Source organism: Hippichthys cyanospilos, chromosome 2 (assembly GCF_059441005.1).
Source record: "Hippichthys cyanospilos isolate Australia breed blue-spotted pipefish chromosome 2, RoL_Hcya_1.0, whole genome shotgun sequence".
NCBI classification, from domain to species: domain Eukaryota; kingdom Metazoa; phylum Chordata; class Actinopteri; order Syngnathiformes; family Syngnathidae; genus Hippichthys; species Hippichthys cyanospilos.
The window spans coordinates 1158350-1179760 of record NC_142370.1 but is presented as its reverse complement, the minus strand read 5'-3'; the positions used below and the strand labels follow the sequence as shown (position 1 = coordinate 1179760).

General features: G+C 40.4%; 1 protein-coding gene across 1 annotated transcript; it reads left to right on the top strand.

Moving 5' to 3' along the window:
- The first annotated feature begins 11721 nt into the window (after positions 1-11721).
- Positions 11722-20813, top strand: LOC148426820 (uncharacterized). The gene is made up of 5 exons (XM_088408978.1): positions 11722-11826; positions 13925-14051; positions 16244-16280; positions 19214-19916; positions 20309-20813. The coding sequence occupies exons 1-5, from the start codon at positions 11722-11724 to the stop codon at positions 20468-20470; spliced, it is 1134 nt and encodes a 377-aa protein (XP_088265104.1). The 3' UTR covers positions 20471-20813.
- Positions 20814-21411: the final 598 nt, after the last annotated feature.

Genomic DNA, 21411 nt, shown 5'->3' with positions numbered 1-21411 from the left:
GCCTAATGTTAAGTGAATGGTGTGATTCAAAAACATGCAGGATACAAGCCCTCGAGGACTGGAGTTTGACACTTATAGTTTAGTTACACAAAGTACTCCATTTCCCATGATGCCATCGGGCGGCCATCTTATACCACTGAAGACTCCAACTCCCATCTGCCCTCATGGGCGGCCATCTTGGATATTTTATTAGCCATCTCATTACCTCTCACTACTGCTTCCACCTAGTACAGCATCTGGCTTGGTTAACTCAGCTTGATTCATACATTCAGTTTTTTTTTCAGTTTTTCAACTTTGTATTATTCATATTTCAAGCAGTAAAAAAAACTGAAAAAGTTTGATTAGGGATCATTTTTAAACTGATAATGAGCTAATCATTTGAATGAGGTGGATTGTGGATTGATGTGAAACAGTGAAGAAATGTGAATAATACAAAGTTGAAAAACTTTGTATTTTCTCTTCTGCTTTTACTTTGGATCATCCACACTTTTTTATGATTCAAACATTCGTTTTTTTTTCAGTTTCTCAGTTTTCCAACGTTGTAGAATTCATAATTTTTCACAGATTCTCATCATTCTACAGTTCAACTTTTTTCAGTTTTTCATTCATCTTCAAATTCCACAGTTCAACGTTTTTTTCACTTTTTCAACTTTGTATTCATATTTCTTCACAGATTCATACCTTTCAATCGTTCCACGTAATTCCACTTTTCAACTCCCAAACCTTCAACGGCTTCACCTTCACACACAATTTCTTCAGAAATTGCACATTTTTTAGTTATTATTATTATTCCGCCCTGTTTTTCGGCACGTTTCAACTCATTCCCAATTTATTTAATTCACCCCGTTTATTTTCATGTTATTCCACTTATTCGGGAATGAGGGCTTTCCATTTTTCACATTCCAAATATTCACAGTTTTCCCAGAATTCCCGGTTTTCCACCCCAAAAAGTTCCATTGACTTACATGGGTATTTTTTTTTTCATTATTACAGCTTTCCCTTTTAATATTTTCAATATTTAACTCATACATCTCGTCTTAGGGATCCTTCCCATCATTCCAGTAATTAATACGTTTCAATATTTTCCCATAATTCCATATTTTTCCATCTTTAAATATTCATAATTCATTTCCAATGGGAGGGCTTCCTATTCATTCCCAATGGGAGATTGAACATTTCACATTTTGAGCTTTCCTTTTTCATATTCATAACATTTAACTCATTCATTCTGCCTTATGGGTCATTCCCATCATTCTTTGAGTTCATATTTATTCATATTTTTCCATAATTCCATTTTTTTCACCTATAACAATTCATAATTCATTCCCAATGGCCGATTTAACATTTCTTATTTGAAGCTTCCCAATATCACATTCAAATCATTCAGCTAATGCATTTCACATTGTCATCATTACACATTATAACACATTCCAGTAATTCATAAATATATTAAAAATTTTACCCATAATTCCTCATTCCCATTTTATTCACCAAAACTTTGTAACCTTCTATCTTGGCCATTCCTGCTCCGATTCCCACTGTTCCAACTTTAATTGATTCCATTCATCCCCGCCAATTCATTAGTGTATTCATTTACCTCTTACCAGAATTCAAAATTTTCCCACAATTCCACATACTGTACCTTTAATGAACCAATTCATTTTCCATGAGGTCATTCATTGTGTGGGCGTTTGGCCTTCGTGGACTACTGTTTAGGTAGACAAAGTACTCCATTTCCCATGGGGTCGTCAGGTGGCCATCTTGGACACTTGCCTGCATACACTGAGACTCCATTTCCCATCAGCCCTGAGGGGCGGCCATCTTGGGTCAGACATCTCATGAGCGCTCAGCCCAACTTCCACCCAGGATGGCGGCCATCTTGGTTAACTCAGAACAATAAAAGCGACTCTCTCCAAATGTTGAACAACCAAACTATTAAATATAACCTCCCAAAATTCAGAATTTTAACTTTAAGTGTACTTTTTTCTCACTTTTTGTAATTTTGTGATATTTTATATAATTCAAAAAATGTTTTTTTCACTTTAATGACGACAGGTGTTTGTCCGATTCAGTCTGATTCAGCGTTTAACCGTTCATCTTGACCCTGCCTATGGCCTCAGAGTGTCATTCACCCATGATGCATCTTTTTTGCATAAGTAATAGCCCCCTAAAACTAAAAAATTAGATTTTTTTATGTTTCCTCTTGTGATATCTCCATTTGCGTCCGACCTATACTTATTGTTCCAACTTTAGGTGTTTCCTATTATGGGTAAGAATGCCAAGACCCTGTTCAATGTTCAATACTTTTCACTTATTTTACCCATAATTCCTCATTTCATTGTTCTCACCAAAACTTTGTAACCTTCTATCTTGGCCTCTCTTCATCTTCATTCGATTCCAACTGTTCCAACTTTAATCGATTTCCCCAATTCCCACCATTACATTGTTCTATCTATTTTCCTCTTCCCACGATTCAAAAATTACCCACAATTCCACTTTAGTTTTTCCCATCTATCTTTGCCATTCTTCATCCGATTCCGACTGTTCCAACTTTAATCAATTCTGACAATGCCCGCCCATTCATTCATTTTTACCCACAATTCAAAATTTACCCACAATTCCACCTTTTCAGTTATTCTTTTATATCTTTGCCATTCTTCATCCGATTCCAACCATTTGAACTTTAATTGATTCCCCCAAGTCCCGCCATTCCATTGTGGTTTCCATTTTCTTCTTTCCAGAATTCAAAATTTACCCACAGTTCCACTTTTTCAGTTTTTCCCTTCCATCTTTGCCATTCTTCATCTGATTCCGACTGTTCCAACTTTGATCATTTCCTCCAATGCCCGCCCATCTATTTTTACCCACAATCAAAATTTACCCACAATTCCGCGTTTTCAGAATTTCCCTTACATCTTTGCCATTCTTCATCCGATTTCGACCGTTCCACAACTTTAAGCGATTACCCCAATTCCCGCCATTCTATTTGACCAAACTTACCACATGTTGACCATCCAAACTATTGAATATAAAACCCCAAAATTCAGAATTTGAGCATTTGTAGTGCTTTTTTCTTACTTTTGTAAAATAGTGGACATTTTGATGAATTCAGAAGAGTTCTGTTTTTTTCATCTTAATGACGACCGGTGTTAGTCAAATTTAGTCCGATTCAGCGTTTACCTCTTCATCTTGACCCTGTGTAAGACCTCAGAGTGGCATTTATCCATAATTCATCTTGTTTGTGTCAGTTATAAGCCCCTAAAACGTGCGAAAAATCTGATTTTGTAATTTTCCTCTTGCGATACTGTGAAGGGAATCATATATTAGGTTGTTATCATTATGTGCTTATTTCATTGTTACCCATTTATGCAATCCTAGTTCATCTTGACCTTCATTCATCTGTCCTTAGATAGAGCTGTTGACGCACGAAAGTGTGAGCCGGGACCTTGGCCCAGCTGCCGTTGGCGCCCGGCTGGCTCTTTTGTTGTGTCTTGTAATCTGCTATGCTTTTGCTCAATAAAAGCCAGGGGGGGACGGCTGGGCAGTGAAATTAGCATTGGAAGACCCACGAGTTCATTTGCCCAAGCTTTTTTCCCTATGCCCGGCATAGAAAAGTCGATCTTGGTTGGTCTGAGTTACTCTTTTTGCTGTTTAAGCAGCTAGGCTTGTCCGAGTCTTCTTTTATCAGATTTCTCGGACATTCTAACTTGGTCCGTTCGAGCCGGATGGTTAAGAAGCCTTCTCTTCGGTGGACGATCGACGACAGCTGAACCAATCGGTATACCGTCAGAATCCGTTGGATTCTGGAGGCCCTCCTTTCCACGAGGCCAGACGTCGGACACCGCTCACCGGAGGAATGCAAACACCATCCAACGAACCAGAGTGACTCGACCAGCGGAGAGATTGCAAGAACAAAGGTCAGTCTGACGAGTCTGAATTGTCCGACGGATGTTAAATGTCGGACCTTAAAGGGGCGGTCCATCGGACCTTAAACGAGCGGTCCATCGGACCTTAAACGAGCGGTCCATTGGACCTTAAACGTGCGGTCCATCGGACCTTAAACGAGCGGTCCATCGGACCTTAAAGGAGTGGGCCATCGGACCTTAAATGTGCGGTTAATCGGACCTTAAACGAGCGGTCCATCGGAACTTAAACGTGCGGTCCATCAGACCTTAAACGAGCGGTCCATCGGACCTTAAACGAACGGTCCATCGGACCTTAAAAGAACGGTCCATTGGACCTTAAACGCACAGTCAATTGGACTTTGAACAAACGGCCTGACTTAAAAAAGAGAAAGTTTAACATCCGGTGCACAGTTACTGATCATTTCTTTGATGTATGAGTGTGGAATGAATGTGGAGTGGTTGTCCTGAGTGACGGGAAATCTAAAACTGGTGAAACGGTCGTGAGTACAAACACCTGGGTATATCCGCCTTTCGAGGTAGAAGCTCGGTATCCGACACGACACCAGGCACGTAGCATTTCTCCCGTGACGAAGAAAACATAGTTAATCATGAGAAAAAAAAATAATAAGTCCTCCGAGGCCGCAACTCGGCCCAAGGAGGCAAAATGGGAAAAGGAATGTTGTTGTTTTGTGGATGAATTGAAGGAAAAAGTACGTCGGGCAGAGATAGATAGCAAAGAAAGTACTAAGTATGTGGAAAAATGGAAATTCCAATACGGTTTTTCAGGAGACGTGGATGATTGTGGTGGATTGGAGAAAGTGTTGCGGAAGTTGTCATTGAAGGACAGGGAAAGGATTGAAAACAGTGATGATTAACAGTGGTTTAAATGCAAGGCTTTAGTTGATAGAGCCAAACCGAAACGAGTATGGAAGGTGGCTGAGAAAAAAAGGAAAGCAGATGATGATTTGACCGCAGCCACTAACCTGTCTGCAACTAACACAGCCAGACAGGAAACCCAAATTAACGGTGGAAAACAGACACCAAAAATTCGTACTTGAGTTTACCACCATGTTCTTAAACCCAGACACCTGAGGTTTTCAGAGACGGAGTTGACAACCAGGCAAGACCGTGGCCACGGCAGTAAGACCCTTTTCGGGACTGGGTCTCAGCTCCACTTCTGAGTACTGAGGGTTGACATGAAGTCAAAGGAGTGATGCCATTTGAGAAGTTGTGAGCAAAACATGTGTCTTGTACATGCTTAACAAAGTCCGCATATACAGTACGTTGTAAACTGCATGTTGTGTGATGTGGATCTGCGTGTGGATCTGTCAGTTTGCTGGTGTGTAACTATTGGTGTGTTACATGTTTGCATGTTAGATTGTTAGAAATAAACAATGATATTTGTTAAAATTTGGCTAAAATACATTGTTAGATGGGTCTTGATCTAGTCTGCATGGTTAAAAGTCAAAATGACAAATTTGAGATGGTTTGCAAGAATTTTCTAAAAACAAATCACATTATGGTAGATAATGGATAAACAGGCTGAAAATATTGACAGCAGCTGAAAAAATGCAAGGCTAAATGGAACTATACTACAAACAAAAATGTAGATGTGAGTGACCTCCAACACTCAGAGATTAGATAAATCTACTACTCAGCTGAGAGTGGAGTAGAAGAAGAAAAGTAGAAGAATGTAGGGGAGAAAACAGACATTCTGGTGTGATGGAGAAGAGGAAGTGCATTGTGTTGGAAACAGGAATTGTGGTAGCGGAAAAGAAGGATGTAAGAGAGAGTTGAAAGACAAAATTGAATGCATAAGAATGTTGGCGTTGTGGCAAGAAAGATTTTTGGCAAGTGGAAACAAATGGAAGAAGGTTGGCAGAACTAATGAGATAAGGATGGCAGAATTGTTACTGACAGACAAAAGGAGGCCATTGCAAAAGCCCAAAAACACAGACTAAAAGACAAATGATGTCATTTTTGAGGCTGAATAATTATTGTAACATATGGATTCCAAAAATTGTTTTGAATTGACTAGGCCACTGTTTGATCTCAGTTATGAAAAAAGCTGACGAGGCATTTGACAGTGTGAAATTGGAATTGGTTTAATTCATCCGTATTAACACCACCGGATTACAGCAAACCATTTGAGCAAAGAGTGACCGCTAAACAGGGATTCATGACTTCAGTTTTGTTGCAGAAGCATGACGGTAAACTGAGGCCAGTCAAATTTTACTCTGAGGAATTGGATGCAGTTGCTGGGCCCACCCCTGAAGGCGTTCAGGTGGTGCTGGCCGCAGCATTGGCAGTGGAGGCTTCAGTGGAGGTTGTGTTGTTTCACCCCCTCACGTTGAGGGTTCCCTATGCATTTGTTTTGTTGCTGGAACCCCCCCCCAAAAAAAATGACACTCTTATTGCCTGCATGACATTTATATTGCGCCGCGTTACTTGTATCACAGGGACACATTATAATTGTTAGATGTGGAGCATCAAACCCAGCGACACCTTTGCCCACACCTGTAGACGGCACCCCACACGACTGTGGAAGCCACGCCCAAATTTCCACCAAACCAAGACCTGACCTGAATGACACCCCTCTCCCGACTGGAGAAGTTGTGTTTTTTCTTGACGATTCAGCTAGCAAAGGGGAAGACGGCCACAAAAGGGTGGGATATGTAGTAAATTTTGTTTTGAGGAACATTAAAATCGACATGTTCATTGCAAGCAGATGAATTGGCCGCGCTAATCAAAGCGTGTGAAATTTTTGAAAGCAAAGATGTTACAATATGGACAGACAGCGAGTATGGCATGTGTTTTATCATCTTTGAGCTAACCGCGGCTTCCAAACCATAACAAGAAAAGAAATGACCAAATTACAGCAGGAAACTGATTAGGCAAACAAAGCAGCCAAAGAAACAGTCATAGGTGTGCCCACAGTTGCCAAAGCACAAGACAGCCGCGTTGAAACACTACATGATGAACAAGACACACAGACCATCTTGATATCAAGGAAAACATCAGCTCCTAAACTGTAGCAGCAAAAAATGGCTAAATAAAGGAGCATAACAAGATGTTGAAAAAAAAAAAGTAGATTGGCGGTTAGAAAACCATGGTTACTAAAATTTTCATTTGAATGAGCAGCAAAGTTGACACATGAGCTTGGCCATCTGTCAACAGGGGGGAATATGTATGATCAGTTGTATATGGATTCACCTTTTATACTCAAAATGTGTTTTTTGTAAATGTTGTGATATCTGTTTTTGCAATAATGAGCAAGTTTATTTGTGACCACATAGAGGCAAATTTCTAGAACCACCCGAAGCATTTCATATGATATATATGGATGAGAGTAATTAGAAGTGACAATTGATTACATTTTGTGAAAAAAGCTGTTACAAAAGTTAGAGAACTGTTGAATATCAGGAGGGCTTATTGAAAGAACATATGGGACAGTCAAGGCCATACGCATAAAAACAATGCAAGTGATAAAGAGACAGCGACCAGATTGCATTCTTATTGTGGCCACAGAAATGAGATTTGTTCCGCTGAAGAAAAAACTTTATCACCATTTGAAATAGTATATGGAGGACCATATGGACTAGCAGACTTAACCCATGACCAGCCACCTAGTGGATGTTCTTTTCCAGTTCACATGAAAAGACTATTTGGCACAAGGGAGATGCATAAGCACAATGACTGGCCAGTGTGTTCTATCCCACAGAAAACCCGGGTCCAGATCGGAGACCATGTGTTCCTCAAGGTGCTGACGACCTCGTTGGGACAGTGAATGCTGGGATGGCCCGTTCCAGATGATCGCAGCGACACCAACTGCGGTGAAAGTTGAAGGACGCGACGGGTGGATCCACCAGTCGCAGTGCAAGATCCTTCAACCCCCTGTTGACGGGCCTAGCGACTCCAGTCCCTCGAAGTGAGGATCAGCACCCCCGAGTGGCATGGATGGTGCACCAACGAAAGACCACAGTGGGAGAAAGGGTTTTTGTGGTAAACACACCCCTCTCAGGAGAATGGCCTGTCCGCCAGCACTCCTCCGAGCAGCATGCTGCTTGATGCTGGGCAGCGCTCTTGTGTCCGGACGACCAACAACGCCTACCTCAGACAGACAGCGTTTGCCCAACAGCGTCATGGGCAACCTCCAGCTCCAGACGGACATCACGGGAACAGCGATAAACGCTACGTTTGTTTCAGTGTTGAGAACTCCACCCATTGGTCCAAATGCAACACTGACAAACCACCATTCCCAATCACCAGACAAACTTCCGTCTATTTTTGATGCGATTGGCATGCCTTGGAGCATTCCTGACAAAGACAAATTGATTGACAAAGCAAATGCAGCGGGTTCGCATTTGCCATAGTTGGTGCTCTATTTCCAGTGATTGTGTACAAACACACCGATTTTTTTCAATGATGTCAATCATAAAGTATACTCGTCAACTGATATAACGGACGCACCTTATAATTATACCTTATAACGCACACAGCTTCACAACTACATGCTACTTCACTTATGACTATTCAAAACAGACAGGCACTCGACATGACTGGCAGAAAAGGGTGGCGTGTGCAAGCTTTTGCCATCAGGTGAATGTAGCGCATTTATTCCTTCACACACTTTGTCTAATGGCTCGTTGTCTGAGACACTGACACTGCTCAGGGAGTGCAGACTGAGGACTCTTAAGTATGGAGGGAGTTGAAGCTCAACCCCTTTCTGCAGTGGTTGCAGGACTTCTTAGGCAAATGGAAGGGCGTGGCTGTAGCCATTGCTTCTGTCATCATCTGCATTCTCTTGCTGTCATGTCTGCATAACCTGCGGTGTACATTTTGTAAAAAAAAGCTGTTACAAAAGTTAGAGAACTGTTGAATATCAGGAGGGCTTATTGAAAGAACAAATGGGACAGTCAAGGCCATACGCATAAAAACAATGCAAGTGATAAAGAGACAGTGACCAGATTGCATTCTTATTATGGCCACAGAAATGAGATTTGTTCCGCTGAAGGAAAAACTTTATCGCCATTTGAAATAGTATATGGAGGACCATATGGACTAGCAGACTTAACCCATGACCAGCCACCTAAGGAGTTGGAGCTCAACCCCTTCCTGCATTGGTTGCAGGACTTCTTTGGCAATTGGACGGGCGTGGCGGTAGCCATTGCTTCTGTCATCATCTGCATTCTCTTGCTGTCATGTCTCTGCATAACCTGCGGTGTGCCCTTGTGTAAGATCTGTGCCACCAAAATCATGGATGCTGTTGGGGTTAGCAGCGCAAGTGACCGTGACCATGACTGACTATCAACCTATTGACTCTGACCCCGACTCTGACGACGATTCAACAACTGTCTGAACCATTCAAGATGCACCTATGGAAAAGATTTTAGACATAGAATGTTGATATGGTTTGTGATGTGCATATACATGTATTGGACCAAAAGGAGCTTTAGCTTTTGCTTTTTCTATTTTTCCTTGTAACAAGCTCTTGCTTGGGAAGGGTTTCTACCTTTTTCCCACTGGGTTTTTGGGTAGTTTTCTTCCCACTCAAGCAATAGCTTTCGACATCGTTTGATGTGTTTTAATAATGATAATCAGGGGGGATATGTGAAGGGAATCATATATTAGGTTGTTATCATTATGTGCTTATTTCATTGTTACCCATTTATGCAATCCTAGTTCATCTTGACCCTGTCCTTAGATAGAGCTGTTGACGCACGAAAGTGTGAGCCGGGACCTTGGCCCAGCTGCCGGTGGCGCCCGGCTGGCTCTTTTGTTGTGTCTTGTAATCTGCTATGCTTTTGCTCAATAAAAGCCAGGGGGGGGGGGGACGGCTGGGCAGTGAAATTAGCGTTGGAAGACCCACGAGTTCATTTGCCCAAGCTTTTTTCCCTATGGCATAGAAAAGTCAATCTTGGCTGGTCTGAGTTACTCTTTTTGCTGTTTAAGCAGCTAGGCTTGTCCTAGTCTTCTTTTCTGAGATTTCTCTGACAGATACCTCCTTTTGTGTTCAACCTATATTAGTCGTTCCAACTTAAGGTGCTTCCCATAATTGGTAAGTCTGCTTAGAACACCCATGAATGAAAAATGTTCAATTTTTTTTCCCACTGTTTTACCCATAATTCCTTATTTCATTGTTCTCACCAACATTTTGTAATCATCTATCTTCGCCATTCTTCATCTGATTCCGACCATTCAAACTTTAATTGATCCCGACAATTCATTGGGTGTCTCAATTTTCCTCTTCCCATGATTCCAAATTTTCCCACAATTCCACATTTTGGAATCGTTGGAATCATAACAAACCAATTCATTTTCAATTAGGTCATTCTTTGTGTGTGCGTTCAGCCTTTGCGGACGACTATTTAGCTACACAAAGTACTCCATTTCCCATGAGGTCGTCAGGCGTCCATCTCGGACACTTGACTACATACACTGAGACTCCATTTACCAACAACCATCAGAGGCAGCCATCTTGGATATCTGATTAGACGTCTCAAGAGCGCTCAGCCCCACTTCTACCCAGGATGGCGGCCATCTTGGTTAACTCAGAACAATAAAAACGACTCTCTCCAAATGTTGAACATCCAAACTATTAAATATAATCCCCCAAAATTCAGAATTTGAACATTTATAGTACTTTTTTCTTTTTACTTCTATACTATACTTCATATTTGAAACTTTTGTTTCTTCATTATATTTTCTAATAATTACCATACCTTTATATTAAGGGATTAATTTAATTTGATTTTGGACTGCCTTTTTTTTGTTCCCCCCCCTCTCTCTTTCTCTCTCTCTCTCTCTCTCCAATTTTCAATTTTTTAGAGCGAAATTGCATCATCAATACCTTAAATGACTGGCAACTATTGATGTGAGAGGAAGCCCTCTGAACCTTGGAAACTATCAACTAATTGAAACCACACGTACCAACACTTCATTATGTTTTATTTACTATATGGTGAGAAGAATTGAGAAAAATTATGTTTTTGCCGTTGCTAACGCCACAAGCTCTTTGGGGAAATCCATCGCGTTTTGCAGCGCTCTTTATGCTTTATACCGAGTTTTGTGCTCTCATTGTAGTATTTTTTTGTTGTTGAGAAGTTACATGTTTACTGTGTGCCAAGGTGTCAGTTTGTACGATGTTTGTCTTCCCGCTCGTGATGGACTACAGACAGTCGAAGTTCCGCCTCATGAGCTGTAACTCAGAAAGCAGTCCTCGAGTCACTGCACCGAGGCATGGTTTGGTCGCATGACATCTAGATACATAATATTTTGTACTACATGATATTTTACACTATCATCACCAGTAATTTAAGTAAAAGTAAACAGAATAGGAATTTCATCGTGAAGTATTAATTTGCATATGACTATAAAACTCACTCACTCGTGGGCTCGAAAGTCCACGGGGATCGGTTAAATGTTTTTCATTGAACGTAAGGAGTTGTGTCGTTTTTCAGATCGTTGTTTCATTTTGTTTCCTGATCAATTGATTGCATTGCATAATAAGACAGAAAGAGAGATAATTTTATAGATATTTAAAGATAAATAAATCAGAAAGACATATAACTATATGGATATTTATATATAGTTAAAGAAATATATCGACAGACAGACAAATGTATAGATTTATATATACAGTATATATTATGAATAGACAATATAATATACTATGCCCAATTCCATAATATTGTGTTGCCGAGACACCATGCACTCAAGACTTGTAATGCGTTTTGTGCATCTAAATATAAATGATGGGGGGGTGTCACTTGACTTTTCAATACGATATTGTTACGCTTCAATCAATGACCACGAGATGTCTGCCTTAAACCATTTCTTCAAGGCTCCGAGCAACGAATCAGCGGTCGAGAAAAGATTCGGAGCTCCAAAGCCTCACTCGGCCATCACTATTTCTCGAATTGTCAGAAGTATTTGTTACAAGTCCCAAAGGCCTGGGATATCGTCTAATAATTAGCACCTGAAATTACAGGTAATGGGGAGGAAGATGAAGACACGACACGGAGTGGTTGTCATATCCTAATTTCCTCTCGACTCGAGTATCGTTATTATGATCATCTTTTTCCCCCAAATACATTGTCTTACAACAGTAATGCTCTTTTGCGTCACCCACGTTGTTAAAAGTAGCGGTTAATCAAGTAATGACATCAGCAACCGCATAATGTCCATTTTCCCCGACGCTTTACATTAACATATGGCGCACAAATGTCACGGATGTCGAAACTGCTCACGTGACAGTTGAAATGACAGCTTTTTTTTCTTTTTCAGTTCTTTGTTGCTGATACAAAGCAACCGACGTTATGCGGTTTCCTGCATTGTCAGAAGTATTAAATGACTGTAATGTGGCGAGGCGAAGAAACCACACGTTGCTGTGCTAGTGGAGATCTTTACTCTTCGCATGCCATCACAAAACTGATACAACAAAGTCCAAAACAGCAAAGACAAAGCCAACAGGTTCAAAGCATCAAAAGATCATAGCGACATGCCTACTGGGTGAGAGACATGGTCCTAGTGTCCGCCACACAGCTCCTTCCCGAACACCCAGAAAGGCATAACGGAAAACCCCACAGGGTATTCACCAGTCTGGCACCCTGAGTCACATTCCGGTCCTGGGCGGTGTATGTGACACCAGGGCCCCAGGTGCGACAGGAGTAAGGGTGAGACGCTCAGCGTGAAAACCATGAGGTAGCGTTGGCAAAGGGATGTTCTGAAGTTCCGCAGGAGCCGGAGTGGCAGTGCTGACCCGCATGCTGGCAGGCACAGTGGCTTCCGAGGGACGGCCGGTCGCGGCTGCGTCCCAGTCTGTGCCTGGGCATGAACCTGCTGCGGCACCAACACCAGCTGACCCGCTCCGATGTATACTCGGACCATACCTGCGGGCATGGTGAATCGGAGGGGCGGCTGAATGATGGTGGCTGGAGGCCTACTGCTGAGGCCGGACGGACATCGGTAGTAGATGAGGCCGCCCGGCTGGAAGATCCCGGTCGACGGCCAGGGACTCCGAAATTGGACTGCACAGCCGTTCTCACCAGCGCCTGTACCAGCCTGTTGCTGGCTGGCTCGATCCCTGGTGCGCCAAGGGACTGGGCGACGGGCGAGAGGACCCTTGTCGGGGTGCTGGCTGACTGACGTGGTACCAGCTTGCTGCATTACCTGACGTATAGTAGGCTGGTGGAGGGATGCCACGATGTGGGACGTCTGCGGTGATTCCTCGCTGAAACATTCTGACGTCCGGGGTCACCCATGTGGCGAGGCTACATCTCCAACAGCCCGACGAAACTTTCTAACGTCTGGGATAATAATATGGCAAGATGACCCATCCGGGGTCACCCCTTCTGACGTCTGGGGTCACCAATGTGGCGAGGCGAAGAAACCACACGTTGCTGTGGTAGTGGAGATATTTACTCTTCGCATGCCATCACAAAACTGATACAACAAAGTCCAAAACAGCAAAGACAAACCCAACAGGTTCAAAGCATCAAAGGATCATAGCGACATGCCTACTGGGTGAGAGACATGGTCCTAGTGTCCGCCACAGTAATTTTCATTTACGTGCATGCATTTTAAAACGACCACGCGACCAGAAGAGAGCGTGAAGACGACAGGAAACTATTAAGGCCATAAAGCAGTTGCAGCGATGTCGGGCGGGTGTTGAGGCAAAAGAAATAATCATAAAATGAGACATTATCCCACTTCGTGGTTATTCATTTGACAAGAGATTTGTCACTGCAAAGGCAGAGAAGATTGGGTTTTGACAAGTGGAGCTGCATTTGTGGCGATGTCGTTTAGGAAATGACATCCAAATCTTCGTGCGAACTAAAGCACTGTACATGAGTTAGTACAGTTCAGGAAGCGTGGAACATCACAAATTTTATTACCGACCCACGCTTTTAATAACACTTGCCGCTCTACTGTTTTACACTTTCATGTCTTTGTTCATTTTGACCATCATTTTTGGCAACAAATCTAAATAATATATTGTTACAAATGTTTTCGCGTAGCTACAGTGCAAAGACGTTTCGAAAAAAAGTTTTCAAGACTTTCCAAGAGTCAGCGAAGGCAACATCAAAAGGTCACTATGTGCACGTTCTTCCTGTTCCGGTTCATTGTCCCCGGGCAACGTGAGAGGTAGGTGGAGTACGTATAAGCTGTTGCGATATTAATATTGGGATATGCTCTATCTACACTGCTCTAACTTACTGTAAACAGTAACGTTTATGTTCTATAAGCACTTTGTTGTTATTGTGATGAGTCATTATTAATTGAACTTTGCTATGTTTTTAATGCGATATGCTACGATGCTGAAGCCACGTGTGCTACAGGTGCTAATTTGATGACGCATTTTACTCGTTACGCTCCTTTTTTCATCGGTTTGCACTCAGCAAGTAACTTCGCAGTGTGTTGCCTTGTGTGCCAAGTTTCTGCCATGCCTTGGGGAAATTTCTACTAAATGTCATTAACTTTATTTTAGTTTATTATTATTATCATTTTAACTTATCAAGCCATGACGCCTCGTTTATCTACTGCTGGTTTTAAAAAAAGTGCAATAAGTACACGATTGACAAAACATGATGAATAATTGGGATTTAAATAGTGACCAAAATAATTGTGATAATTATTTTGGACATTATCATGCAGCCTTTTGATGATGAGTGTTTTATTGTGTAAATGTTTTAATTTATCCGGCAACGTTACAAAAAAAAAAGTGCATCAAGATTAAGACCTTCAATGTATTTTTGTGTAGATTGTGTCACGTGTTCATCATTCTAGTGAGCACAGGTGTGTACAATTGATTGGAATTTCATCCACACAATCTTAAAAAAAAAATACTTGCCATTGGTATTGATGAACTGAACAGTTAAATGTTGTCTCTGTTACCATCAGACCAAAAAAAAAAAAACCAAACTTTATTTCGACTGGAAAAAATATCTTGTGTAATTTCACAAAGTGGCCCAAAAATGTAGATATGATGATGATATTGATGTGTGTTTTATTGTAAAAATGTATAATTTATATCACATAGGTTTAAAAAAGGTGTTTGAAGGTGAAGCGCTCCCAATGTATCAATAATGTAGTTCTGCTCTGTATGGTTTGTGTCACATGCTCATAAAGGAATGTACTGAGTGACTGAAGAGGCCATCTGTTTGTCTTGAATTGATTGGCTCTTTTTAAAGTACCTAAACATGTCTGTCGGTACTGATCATCCTTCACATTGTCTGTGATGTAAGTTAAAGATTGCATCAACTGGTCCAAGACAGATACTAAATGCTTTCAATTCCATATGAAACTTAATGCATGTAGTAGTGCTACACGTGACCCTATCAAGGTGAGGTTTTTTACAATACATTGTGCATTTCTAGTAAAAACACATATCTGTATTTTGAGTAAAATATTATGCAAGTTATATCTTAGTTCTTTGCGTCTGCAGAATTAGCTGTAGGACTTCGTTCTTCTGACCTGCTTTATGAAAACAAGACATTGCTCCTACATTAATCTGTGTTAAATATACAGTAGAGATGGGTTGATGACGCCTTGTTGATTTGAAAACAGTCAAAGGTAAAACCTCTTAGAAATTTTAAGATTTTGAAGTTTTTACTGTCAAATTTTAAAGTTTTTAAGCCTTGCCACTGTCTGATAAAGAAGAAAACAGCAACGTAGTCAATAGTCAATTCTGCCAACCCTCATAAAATAGCCACATTAAGGACATCTTGTGATCAAATTGTCATAGCACTTAGTTTACATTCTATAACATTCACTCTTCCATTTATGTCTGCCTAATTTATCTGGCCAAGGGTAAGTAGGCAGATTGTCAGTGGGTTTTCACCTTTATTTTCAGTGATTGTCTAATTGCATACCAGACTTCATATTTTGGGGGAAATTATTTTAGAAAAACATTAAAAAAAGGTGAAAATTAACATTTTTAATTCATTACCTACATGGTTACGACATGTGTATTGTATCAACGTTAAGGTCTGCTTACAAGCGATGTGATTTATGCAATTGCAAATGCTCTTGCTAAAGTACCTGGAGGTCTGTAGTTCTTGATAACACATCATTTTTGAACCCATAGATACAGTTGCCTTTGCATTGGATGGTGATGCCCATTCAAGATTGCATCAATTAGTGAACGTCAAAGAAAAGCATACAATTACAGAACAATGAAACTAGATGCATGTTTATGTGATACATATATTGTATGTGACCTTATCATAATGAGTATTTTGTGCAAATATATTGCGCAGCCCTATTAAACAATCTAAATATGTTTTTTGAGTGAAATGTTCCAGAGTTCATGTCTGTGTTGCTTTATGTGTCTACAGAGCCTGCTGTTGAATCCAGCTTTTCTCCCAACTTGAGGTGTGTGCAAATTACTTAACCATGTTCTGAACAGACTGTTGTGGCAACTATGGTGATGTGCCATACAAAGGTCATGCGGTATTCAAAAAAGACATTGTTCATGTTGAATGAATGTTGTGTTTGAATGTACACACTAAGCAAATGACCAATTCAAATGACCATTCAAATGACCACACATACGGTGCAGAAAGCGCGATTATGTTAGTCCACTCTGTTTACCTGTTATTCAACCTCTTGTGTATAAGTGATGTACAATACGTTAGTGTTCACACACTTGAAACATCCATTCATTTCTGTAGCTGATTTTGTGTCAGGCATCGACTGATAATAGATTCTGATGGTATGATAACCTTGCGCAAAAATATCACAGTAGCAAACGTACACCTCTATTTATTTCCTTTGAATACCAATCATATTTTATTTTTTACAAAAATTAATTGCATATTCAGTAAATTGAGAAATATATACCATGTTTAATACAAAAATTAAATGCATAAATATTTTAATATGGCAGTGTTTGCTTTTAGTTCCCCATCAGTGGTAAGCTATTAAGAGGCTCCACCGCACTGTCATTAATGTTCACTGTGAGGCAGACTAGTTAAAAAAAAAAAAAAAATCCTGTAAAATGAAATTTGTTTTCTAAATAACTTAGAATGCTATCAGCTCTAAACCTTAAAATCATACAATAAGCAATTTTGTTTTATTGACTTCATCATAAATTCACTGTTTGGATCACAAATGATCATTTGTCGTTGCCTTATTGAAGTCGTGGAAGGCGTGGTGTCAATGTTTTATATTGTTAGCAATCTTAAATTTCCCAAAAGTGGGCTATATAATCAAAATTCAGCATATATATTAGTTTACACACGTAAACGTGCCATTTTTCCAAAATGTTGTTTGTTTTATCATTCTTTTTTTTACCTTGCCAACAAGGTAAAAAAAAAAAAAAAAAAAACCCAACTGCAATTGCCTTTGAATTGTTTTCAAAGGCAGCTAGTTGGGACAACTATGCAAGAAGCCTATCATAAACTGCCCTGTTCCAAGAAAGAAAAGAAAAAAAAGACACTAATTACTGGTTATAAACAGCATTAGCCATTATTGAAACCTTAAGTTTCTTCCACTCCATCTACTCCATAACATGCTCAGAATGTACAGTAAGTCTATTCATTTATTAGTGATTCATTAGTAGTGCCCCTATTGCTCTGTTACTGCATTTTTTTTATTTTGTTTTATTGTCTACTTAATTCTTTGCTTGATTATGGAATGTAGTCTGGTCGGGGAAGTGTACAGAATAAGAATTTCAGTGTGGTATTACTTAACCTTTTCACACTGCAGTTAACTGTCAACATGGTTTTTGGCCCATGCCTAGTACGAGCACTACTATTTAGCAGCTACATCACCGTGTGGTATGGTGCCTGCACCGTGTCCTGTCGTCACACTCCTTGTGCAAGCAGCTGACAGGATAATCATATACATAATCATAACCTTTCCTACTCTACTGGACATCTACAACACGCGTCTCACCCGCAAAGCTGTTAGGATCGCGGGGGGTCCCTCCCCTTCCTGCCTGACCCACAGCCTCTTCAGCCTGCTGCCAATTGGGAAGAAAACTGCATGGTCCCTGAGCCCAGACCAGCAGGATCAAAAACAGTTTTCTCCAGAGACTCAACTCCCTGCCTGTGACTGCAACACTTGATTATTCTACGTATTCCTATTGACCTTTCCTTTTCTTCATTGTTCATTATGCTATAATACTTTGTATGGGGCTTGAAAGGAAATATTTTTTTTTCTGCACTGTATTGTGTTCATATGGCAGGTTTCAGAAAGTGAAATATAATAATTGCACAAAAAACATGCTTTTAATTCACGAGTTTATGTAGGGTGTTTACCTGACAAACTTCCTGCTTTTTATTCATCTAAAATGGGGGTGGGCAAACTTTTTGACTTGACGGTCACTGCAGCGACTAATCCAGTGACCAAGTTTAGCCGTTCAGGTGGGTGCGGGAAGGGAGATTTTTTACGTGCAGCAATGAAATGGTGAGTAAATGATGTGCTCGAATCCAGATCTTATCCTTGTGATGTTTCCAGTTATTAGTCATGCATAGCATTGAGCGCTTGAATTGTTTGGTGGCGTGGCGTTTTCCTTGCGTGTTTTGCGTTGTAGCGGTGTGGTAAAAACCGTATGACCTCCGTGCTGCCAACACACCTGTCCTTAAATAAGTTCCCAATTATCTCCTCAACCCTACCCCGCGCACCTATACCGCAGACACAGTGACCACTTATGCAACAACAATTATATAAAGAAACAATGGCTCCTCCAGTCACAAAGGGTTCTAAAATTTGACAAAACGGCCGCTCTAATTTCGGAACATTAAACACTTCATTATTGATTCTATAAATTGTTTGATTTTGTAAATGTAATAGTTTAACACACTGCTGAATTTGTTATCTAAACATAATAGTAATATAAATAAAAATTTAAATGAAAAGAAATAGACAAATAGTAAAAAAAAATCCTAGGAATAATATAGGAAAAATGAAAGATGAAAATGTGATATTTCATTAGATAATTAAAGAGAAAAATTCCAAGCAGTCAAGTCCCGTGCATTTAACTATTAAAATCACTTAACAACTGAAAATTGAATTAACAAAATTAAGTTGTTGTCCCCCCCTCAATTCTGATAGTTACTATTTTAATGTACTAATAGTTCTGCTATCCTTCAGGATATTATTCTCCTGATAATTTCTTCACGTTCCCTAGGACAGATTAAAAAGTCTAGCATATGGCCTCGCCTGATCTAGAATGATGCTACATTTGAATGTAAAAGGTTTTATGGGTTTCAATATTCTGGCACTTTTGTCTTGTACATGAAATGCATTATGTTTATGAACTTGCCTGTCGGATTATTTAAAGGTGTTTTTTTTTCTTTCAGAAGACCTTCTTTACCTGACCCCAAACACCCCTCTTTGTTGCTGCTCTACCTTTTTGTCTCTTCCTTTTTTCTATCTCACCCCATCAGATTAAAAGCATTGCCGAGGAAGAGCAAAAAATCTCAAGCGGTAAAGTCTTGCTGGCAGCGACGTTGTGGCTCCCAAGCAACTCTTGCACGCTCTGATTTTTGTTCTACCGAAGCACCCATATCAGAGATCAATACATGCCTGAATGAGGCAATATCAGAGATTAATACATGCTTGGGTCAGTCGCCCATATCAGAGATCAATACATGCCTAAGTGAGGCACCTATATCAGAGATTGATGCATGCCTGAATGAGGCATCCTTTTCAGAGATTGATGCATGCCTGAATGAGGCATCCTTTTCAGAGACTGGTAACCGTGCCAGTGAAGCACACGTTGAAAGTGGTGATGGATTGGCACCTGTCCGACCCAAGATAACATATGTGTTGGCCTCTCACAGCCAAGCCCATCGCAGATATGGCAAATGGAGAAACAACCAGTGTGTGGCTAACTCTGTTATATTTCTGGCATTCCTGCAGGAGTTAGATCACCTGACCAGCTCACATCTTGATCTTGTTCTCAAACGGGGCCATGAACTGTATGTAAATGTTATGACTAAGTTGCAAGCAGAAGGTCGCTTTTGTCATGATTTCTTGACTACCGATGAACTTCCAGAAATTGTAAGTGGGTTTTCAAAACAGCACATGTTAATAAAGAGTCTTTCATTGTGTGGCATGTTGACCTTATTTTGTGGTGATGTGTATTATCTGAATCTTCGTGATAGACTTCAGTGCTTGACTGCAGAGGTAAACTTTGCTCTTTTGATTATGCAATCACTGTGCATAGCTGTCTTTCGAGACCGTAAAGGCAGGTTTGGGATTTTTGATCCGCATAGCAGAGGATGTGATGGCCTCCCTGTTCAAGATGGCAAAGCTGTTATGATGCTTTTTACATGCTTGAATGATCTGATAGACACATTAAGTCTTTCACACATTGATTAAGTCTTTCACAATATCGAACGCCAATTGTGATTCTCGTTACAAGATGATACCCGTTATTTTTGCATCTGTAGATGTCACTGCTGATGATCATGAGATGGTACCTTGTGCAGAGCGTCCTCCACCGATGGCGCAATAGGAATGTGTCAACACGAGCCGAGCGGTTGCTGAGACCATTACAAGTTCTCGTACGAAAGAGCCAGCGCCTAATGCTGCAAAACAATGCACTGATCTGACGAACGACAACAATAAGGTGCTTTGCCCAACATCAGGTAAAGTGCTGCAAGATTTGTCAAAAATGAGTAGAGCAAGAAAAAGAAAATTCCAAAGACGCATAAAGGCACAGGAAAAGATGAATGTTAACTCTGGAAACATACTACAGCGGAAAACTAAGAACATGAAACAAAAAGAAAAGTACAGTCAAAATGCAAAATTAAGACAACGTAAAAAGTGTTATCACAACTCGCTATCGACAAGACCTAAGTTATAGTTTAAAACAAAAGTACTACATCAGACAGCGTTACATGATCGACCAGCTCTATAGGAGGAAATCCCTTTCCCTCATTTCACATCGTTATAGGACAGAATTGCTTCAGGATACGACAGCGCTCCTACATTACACAACAATATCGTACTGATCTTGCATTTAAAGATAGACTAACGTTGCTACATTAAACAACGATATAGTAATCTTGCATTTAAAGATAGACAACGTTGCTACATTAAACAACGATATCGTACTGATCTTGCATTTAAAGTAGACAACATTGCTACACTAAACAATGATATCGTAATGATCTTGCATTTAAAGATAGACAACGTTGCTACATTAAGCAACGATATCGTACTGATCTTGCATTTAAAGATAGACAACGTTGTTACACTAAACAACGATATCGTAACGATCTTGCATTTAAAGATAGACAACGTTGCTACATTAAACAATGATACAGTAATGATCTTGTTGTGGCGGACACTAGGACCATGTCTCTCACCCAGTAGGCATGATGCTATGATCCTTTGATGCTTTGAACCTGTTGGCTTTGTCTTTGCTGTTTTGGACTTTGTTGTATCAGTTTTGTGATGGCATGCGAAGAGCAAAGATCTCCACTAGCACAGCAACGTGTGGTTTCTTCGCCTCGCCACATTGGTGACCCCGGATAGGTCATCTTGCCAT

Excerpts from the sequence above, each read along its gene's own strand:
- LOC148426820 (XM_088408978.1), top strand. The coding sequence starts at position 11,722 with ATGTCTGCCTTAAACCATTTCTTCAAGGCTCCGAGCAACGAATCAGCG. Across the intron at positions 11,827-13,924 it reads CCATCACTATTTCTCGAATT|CTACAGTGCAAAGACGTTTC; the intron begins GTCAGAAGTATT and ends GTTTTCGCGTAG. Across the intron at positions 14,052-16,243 it reads GTCCCCGGGCAACGTGAGAG|AGCCTGCTGTTGAATCCAGC; the intron begins GTAGGTGGAGTA and ends ATGTGTCTACAG.